Source organism: Pieris napi, chromosome 18 (assembly GCF_905475465.1).
Source record: "Pieris napi chromosome 18, ilPieNapi1.2, whole genome shotgun sequence".
In the NCBI taxonomy this organism is placed as follows: domain Eukaryota; kingdom Metazoa; phylum Arthropoda; class Insecta; order Lepidoptera; family Pieridae; genus Pieris; species Pieris napi.
The window spans coordinates 9,460,135-9,468,037 of NC_062251.1; the positions used below are offsets into that span (position 1 = coordinate 9,460,135).

Below are 7,903 nucleotides of genomic sequence, written 5' to 3' on the forward strand. Positions count from 1 at the left end.
AGGAGTTCTTTAAACCAACAATCGGATTGCATTGAAAGATGAAGTAAGCGACATAGAACGTCTATACAAAATCACGGACCTTCGACTTTTCTACATTAAAGTGAACTTAGGGAGAACAGAATTCAAACCTAGGACAACTGCATGCCGTAACATGTAGCATCTATTGCCTACCTGCTATTACGAACATTAATAAATTAGTCTGTCTTCTGAGCCCGCCTTTTGGTATCATTTGGCGACGAGGATAAACGATTAAAAAAGTGTAAAATGTCGATTGGAAAAATTGAACCATTTAATTTGAGTTCCAAGCAATGGCCAGCGTATATTCGGCGCGTAAAACAATATATTAAACTAAATAAAATTAGCGAAGAATTAAAAGTTAGTATGGTGGTGACTGTGGTCGGGGAAGAAACATATATGCTTATGTGTGATCTTTGTGCACCAGGGTTTCCTGAAGATTCGACGTTTGATGAGTTAGTCAAATTAGTAACAGAACATTTAGAACCTCAAAGGTCCGAAATCGCGGAACGGCACGTGTTTCGTTTGCGACGTCAACATATTGGGGAGTCTTTAACCGACTATTTGCAGGCTCTTAAACACTTAGCATCCACGTGTAATTCTGGCAAGTATTTATCGTGCTCAACGTTGGAAGATAATCTACGGGATCAATTTGTATCGGGTCTGGCGAATGATGCTATGCGATCTCGAATTTTCGCCGAAAAAAAGATACAGTATAAAGAGGCTGTGGAACTGGCACAGGCATTGGAGGCGGCTGAAAGGCACGCAGAGGTCAGTGGGTCCACACGGGAATCGGTGAATGAGGCATCAGGAACAACAGGCGGTCAGGTGAGCGAGCGGTGGCCGTGTGCGCAGCCAGCATCCGCGCACGACCTACATACCGAGCGCCAAGGGCGCTGGTGTCGCTGTGCGTTCAGCAGGTGGAGGCGCGGGGACTTCAGGTCCTGATGTTTCATGCTGGCGTTGTGGCAAGGCGCACACAGCGGATAAGTGTCGTTTTAAGCAATACAATTGTGATGAGTATGGCCGACGGGGTCATTTAAAAGTGATGTGCAAACAAGTGCGTGGTAGTGATAGTCGACAAAACTTTGTGTCGGACGAATCTGATGTTGAGTTATTTAATTTGAAGTTGAGCAGTCAGGATAGCGAACCTTATTTGTACAGATGTATTATCTGCTACAAACGGAACAAGGCGTGTTTTAGTTAAATATTGCTTGTTCATTCCGATTACACCTCTGGTCAAGGAAACATCTTGTTTAATTTATAATCCTTTTTAAAAGAAAAGAAATTAGTATTAACTTTTATACTATCCTGCATTAACAATAATGTATAATTCCAATTTTTCAGATTTCGTATATGGTGGAAATGGAAAGTAGTATTCGTTGATGACAGATTACCAATTTCAATGGAGAGCTCGTTTTCACACATAAAACTTGTGAATCTATTGCCCAGTTTTATGATTTATCTAACATTACTAACAACTTATCTCTCCTACTAAAATTATATTCCTCATATTACAATGATATAGTGAATCTTCCAATACAGGTTTATCCACCTTCATGGTGTTATTGCAAACGGACGTACTGCAATAGATATTAGAAGATATAAGTATATTTAGCTTAGAAATAAAGAAATATATATAAATATCTGATTCCAGCGTATAAAGATTACTTACGGTTGATGTTCGTGGATCAAATCGTTGTTGTTTACTTCGACGTTGGTCATGGTCGCAAATGTATTTCGAGATCTATAATAAATAAATTACATTAATATACATTAGGTAAAATAATTTTTCAAATACCAAATTAGACCATCAAAAGAAAATAAAACACTATTGTTAAAAGATAACCACGCTTCACACATAGCAGTTAAAAATATCGAGTTCTGCAGGGAAAATGGCATAATTCTATTAACTTTTCCACCTCTCTTCACCCATAAGTTGCAGCCAATGGACAGAGCCGTTTTTGGGCCAGTGAAAAGGCAGTTAACACTGCTTGCGACAATTGGATGCGGTCTAATCCAGGAAAAGTAATATCCATCTATGATATCCCTGGGATAGTGAAAACATAGTTTGATATAGCCGTCACATCGCGCAATATATCTTCCGAATTTATTCATACCGGACTTTGGGCAGTTAACAAATATTCCAGGATGCAGATTATTTTCCGAGTCAAATTATGAACGACCTTTGGCAACTTCTGTTAGTCCTGGTCCATCCAACCCTAACTTGATGGGAATTTCAAGAAGTGAAGAACCCGCGCCATGTCCTACTTCTAGCACAAGTGATGAACGTCCCCTTGCAAACAGTATTTTACATGATTCTCGTACACCAAGTTCATCAATCTTAAATTTACAGACTACTCCTCCATCAGCTACGAAACAGAAGATGTACCCAAGTCTGCAGGAAATCCTGATAAGAATTCACCTGATCTGGCGATATCTGAAGTAATGCTTAAAACTATCACGATGCCTTCAATTGCTGAATGCGTTTTTCCTCCACAATCATTACGTCTGATATAATACGAGTAGCATCTACATCACGAGATACTTTAGTTGCTGTGACAGTAATTCCATTCTCACCTGAAACTCTTAGACCTTTACTAAAGGCTCCACCAAGGAAAGGACATCAAACAAATAGACGCAAAGTGAAATCCGCTATCTTTACCGACACTCCCGTTAAGGATGAACCAGCTGCAATCGAAGCAGCTAGAACGGTGAAGAAAAAGGTGAAAAAACCTAACTTTGAAGAAACAAAAATTGGAAAAATATAAAAACCAGGCACTAAAACTAAAAATAAAAGGTTGTCAAGAAACTAAAAGGAAACGAAAACAGTGAAGAAGAAGAATCCTTTTGCAATAATTCTTATTTTGAGCCATAATCAAATAGCAGAGCCAAAGAAAAATGGGTGCAATGTTTGGAATGCAAAAACTGGACTCAAGAAGCTAGCACTGGTGAGGAACTTTCCTATGTTTGCCAAGACTGCTTGTCAGATCGACGATTTTTTATTCTCATAAAATTTTTATTTTTGACATTTGTGAGATTATTGATACTTAAATATTTGAAGCAATATTGATTGTCTCAGGCGCGAGCGCATTGAGGTGTGTCATGTGATTTTGTTACGGAGCTATCGCAGCGACGTATAAATTTCGTTATTTAAAATGACGGACGTTGTGAAGTGCAATGTTTGCAACATTGTTATAGATGAACTATCAAAATATTAGGTTTATGCCCCGTATTCATGGGAAACATTTGTTGAGCAACAAAGTTGAATCAACGTGTTGCGGAGTTGCTGTCAACATGTTGCTGGCAACACTGCGTGTTGCAGAGTTGACAGCATCATGTTGACAAGCTCTCGCCCGACAAGCGTAAACATCAGTTTAGCGACAATTGTTGACGTGTGTGGACGAGTTTGCAACAGTTTATAAACATGGCAGTAGTGTGGAGCAATGATAAAATAATGCAATTAATAGAATTATTTCAATCAAAACCATTATTATGGGATTGTTCTATAAAACAATACAAAGATAGAAACAAAAAGAACGATGCATTCGAAGAAATTTCTCAAGTCCTAAATATACCCAAAAAAGACGTAGAAACTAAAATACATGTACTGCGTACTCAATTTACTAGAGAGAAAAAAAAGATGTCGGCAAAAAAACTACAGGCAGCGGCGCAATAGAAAAATGTAAATGGATTTATTACGAGCCATTGGAATTTTTGTTATGTGGTGCAACTACTTCTGGTGAAACGGATACTATGAATAAAACAGTAAGTTGTTTTTGTATATAATTGTTTTATACTATTGTCTGTAAAATTATTACAATTACGCTACATTATTTTGCCATGGAACTCTTCCCTCTGGAGTTATAAAGTAATCGGCAAACTGTTCTCTAATACAAAGAGCTGATTGTGATGCAGGCCTGCCCCGTCTTTGCAAATCAATCATAGGAAACGAACTTAGTTCCCTTCGCCAAGAACCTTCTAATAGGTTACCTTCAGAGTCTTCAAAATCAAAAGTTTGTGGAGGTGTATATATGGATCTGGAAACTGAGTTACGTCTTAAGAAGTTATGTAAATATACACAAGCAATTACCACGAGTTCACAATTGGCTGGTTTTAACGGAATAGGTTTAGTGAATACACGGAACACCACACATAAAATGCCAAAAACATTTTCTATAATCCTCCTAGCTCTTGATAGTCTGTAATTGAATATACGCTTTTTGTTCCCACGTTCATGAATGCCAGGATATGGTTTCATGATGTTCTCCGTTAGCGCGAAAGCACTGTCACCTACAATTACATACGGCATTTCTGTTCCGCCTTGTGTTATTGGTTCAGGCCGTGGCAGTTTAAGTGAGTTTTCTAACAATGCATTATAAAACGGTGTTTCTTGAAATATTCCACTGTCGGACGACCGACCCTTAGCTCCATAATTTGCGTAAATAAAGTTGTAATTGCCATCTGCAATTGCCATAAGTACCATGCTGAACTGATTTTTATAATTGTAGTATTCACTTCCAGAATTATTTGGCGCCACAATCATAACGTGTTTCCCATCAATGGCCCCAATGCAATGTGGAAAATTCCATCGTATTTCGAATTCACGACTTATTTGTTTCCATTCTTGTTCCGAACTTGGAACCTAAAAAATAAATAAATATATAATAAGATAATAATTTACAGGTAGATGAAAACAATGCACTTGAAAGTGGTATGGAGTCAGAGCCATCTCAATCACCAAGGCCGAATGCTACAACATCTACATCTTCGAGGAAAAGAAATAAGACAGATGAATCAAATGAAATATTAGAGGTTTTGAAAAGTGCTAAAAAAAAGATGGATGAAAGGGAGAAGAAGGATCCATTTGATATATATGGTGAATATATTGCTGCTGAATTAAGAAGTGTTAAAGATGACCAAGCCGTGACACAGGCAAAGTACCATATTAATAATATACTGTATGAATTAAAAATGGGACGATATAATACATATGGATATCAAACGGCATCTTCTCATCCATCATCAACACCAAATAATGTTCAGGAAACTGAAATAAGGGAAATTGAGAGACACGAAACAAATAGACTAGATGCATTACGAGACGAAACAGAAGATTCGGCTATACTAAACTTAGTTAACTATCTCAGTGATGAATCAACGCAATAGCATACACTGTTTTTTTTTTGTGTTTTTTAATTAATAAAATACTTGATTACACAAATAGTGTTCTTGTACCTTGACATATCCTGCTAGTGAGTTAATTAGTTCTTGACATACATCTGGTATAATTTTGCTAATCAATTGTTTTGATACTCTGAATGTGTATGAAAGAGAACTGTATGAATCTCCAGTTGCAAGATACCGTAATGTAATAGCCAGCCTCGTTTGAGGTGAAACTGGCTGACGAATATTTGTTTCCCTTTTGGCTATTGATGGACCAATCATTTCTAGAAGATGTTCGAAATCACTTTTCGACATTCTCGTAAAGTTACAAAATGATCCATCTGTCATTCTGAGGTCACTCATCAAATTTTCTCTTTGCAAAAGATAATTTCGAATCCACCATCTTTTTCTCTTTTTTTTATTAGAGATTCTATACATCTGATACAGAGAACACAACAACACTACCTCCTCGGGCAACATTTTAACGCAGACTGGCGTGTGGACAACCTGTATTGATTTAAACATAGTTGCTAGCAACATTCTCGCCGCTCACCAACAATGTTTAGCAACTGTTGCTAAACAAATGTTTACCATGAATACGGGGCATTATTTTCAATATTGCTTAAGTCACAATGTCGGTGTAAATCAAACTCGTCTAAGTCCCATTCGACCAATGACAGACAGCTCTGCGCATTGTCATGGCCGCCATCGTTTGAATAAACTGGTGGAGTTCGTATCGTGCTTTAATTTTTATCAAATTATGGAAGAAAAAATAAATGTTGTGGAACCATAATTAGCGACTTAAAAAATTCAATATGTTATCTCTGTACAATCGGAGAACTCTAGCCGGTGTTACCTTTTGCATATATTGCTCAATAAACATATACAGAGCAGTGACCTCTTACAGGATATCAAAATTGTCGTCCCTTACTCATTCCCTAGATTTAAAATCAACAATATCTTCCAAATTCCTTCTGCCAAAACGAACCTAGAAGTTCAGGCATATCTCGTTCCAATTCTTCGCGATTTTAACAAATTGAACACAGCTTATCCGGAGCTGGATATATTCGGTAGTGGGCTGATCGGTTTTAGAGAAAGCATTGTGGGGTGCCTTTCTCGAACCTAATTTCGCTGTTTTGCTGTTGATTTAACTTTTTTTTCTGCTCTAAATTTCTGTAATTTTATTTTATTTTATTATGTGCTTGTAGTAACGAATAAATTTTAATTGTATTTTTTAATTTTTATTTAATATTTTTTTGTGAAACTTATGTTTACATTAACTGTCACACATTTTAGATGTAAGATTTTGTAAAATAATTAGTAGATTTATTACTGTGTGTGATGTCGTAAGCTTAATAACTAAATAAATAAATAATTAGCTAAAAAAGTCAAAGTTGAAGGTTAATGAAAAACATAAGAAAAGACAAAAGGACTTGTAATTTCACATTGCTTGAGTTGTGTTGTGGTCACGTAGTGATTCATACCGTTCCATAACAGGGCCTGACTTCAAATACTATATATTAACAACTCCGGGTTCACAGTTGTGTTTATAAAATGGAAAATATATATTTTACTATTATTTTTACTTAGTTACCCAAAATGAACCTTTTTAAGCAACTTTTTTTTAATTAAGGGTTTATAGTAATAAGAAAAACGTAATAATAAATTATTAAATTAATTTCCTTACCTAAATCTTTTAATTAATAATATTTTTTTCAAATTATTTATAATGTTATAAAGTTATAGATACGATTTCTGCCCCATATACCTACTATTTACGTTTTCCCTAGATAGTCATGTGTCTTTTATTGATAATAATACATGTATTTGTTTCTTAAGTTATGCTAATATAATATATATTAGTATTGATGCTTTCAGGTACTCTGCAAAAAGCTTACCAGAAGAACCGAAGTGTCAACACAACAAAAAAAGTATATACAAATGTGATATGTTAAATTCAAACGACATTTTTTACTTTCACAAAAAGTTTTACGTCATCCTAATAAAATTAGTTAGGACAACTAAGGTGACGGTGGCAAAGTGCGCCTACCGGGCAAGTGCACCTACCACAAATATCTCGAAAACTACCGATTTGATACTAGTAGTGACACCTTATATCGATGCTTTTTTTTTTTTTTTATAAAACAGGGGGCAAACGGGCAGGAGGCTCACCTGATGTTAAGTGATACCGCCGCCCATGGACACTCTCAATGCCAGAGGGCTCGCGAGATTATGCTACAAACTAAATCATAGTTCTTGGTGAAACTCATATATAGCTCTAGTCATGTGAGTTTGAGACACGAGCCATTTTATTTTTACTGATATTCAAAGTGGTGAGGAGAGATGACTATGGCGTGATCATCGTCGTAAATCTCAAGAAATCGAGTTTTTACCGATATACGAGTGAGGTAAGTGCACAATTTAAATATTTTGCTTTTAGATTCTGACTTTATTTCACTCCTATCTAGTAAAATATATATATTTCTTGCAAGTTAAATATTCAAACCTCAAATTTATATAGTTGGGGAAGCGCGCCATACTGACTTATTATATGGCGCACTTCGCCGCAATCCAGAGGTTACAAACTTTTTAAAATGTGTCTACAATAGACTAGTATAAGTCACAATTATTAAATCATTATTTTATTATTTATGATTTTTGTTTAAGATGGGGCGCTATGAAAGAAAAACTGTAGGTCCTTCGTGGTCCAGAGAGGCTTTGA

The 7,903-nt window shown here is 36.1% G+C and overlaps 2 protein-coding genes across 2 annotated transcripts; one reads left to right on the top strand and one right to left on the bottom strand.

Annotated features, from left to right (window-relative positions):
* Window positions 1–3,594: 3,594 nt before the first annotated feature.
* LOC125058667 lies at window positions 3,595–5,790 on the top strand. Its single transcript, XM_047662785.1, has 2 exons — window positions 3,595–3,783; window positions 4,702–5,790. Exons 1-2 carry the CDS (start codon window positions 3,772–3,774, stop codon window positions 5,182–5,184), a joined length of 495 nt encoding a protein of 164 aa, XP_047518741.1. The 5' UTR covers window positions 3,595–3,771; the 3' UTR covers window positions 5,185–5,790.
* On the bottom strand, window positions 3,789–5,721 carry LOC125058666 (protein ANTAGONIST OF LIKE HETEROCHROMATIN PROTEIN 1-like). Its single transcript, XM_047662784.1, has 2 exons — window positions 5,254–5,721; window positions 3,789–4,660 (listed from the first exon to the last, which is right to left on the bottom strand). Exons 1-2 carry the CDS (start codon window positions 5,719–5,721, stop codon window positions 3,839–3,841), a joined length of 1,290 nt encoding a protein of 429 aa, XP_047518740.1. The 3' UTR covers window positions 3,789–3,838.
* Window positions 5,791–7,903: the final 2,113 nt, after the last annotated feature.

Bases quoted from the DNA above. Each gene is read 5' to 3' on its own strand.
- LOC125058666 (XM_047662784.1), bottom strand. From the start codon at position 5,721: ATGTTGCTAGCAACTATGTTTAAATCAATACAGGTTGTCCACACGCCA. The intron at 4,661-5,253 runs GTACAAGAACAC...TTTATTTTTTAG, and splicing joins CACTAGCAGGATATGTCAAG to GTTCCAAGTTCGGAACAAGA.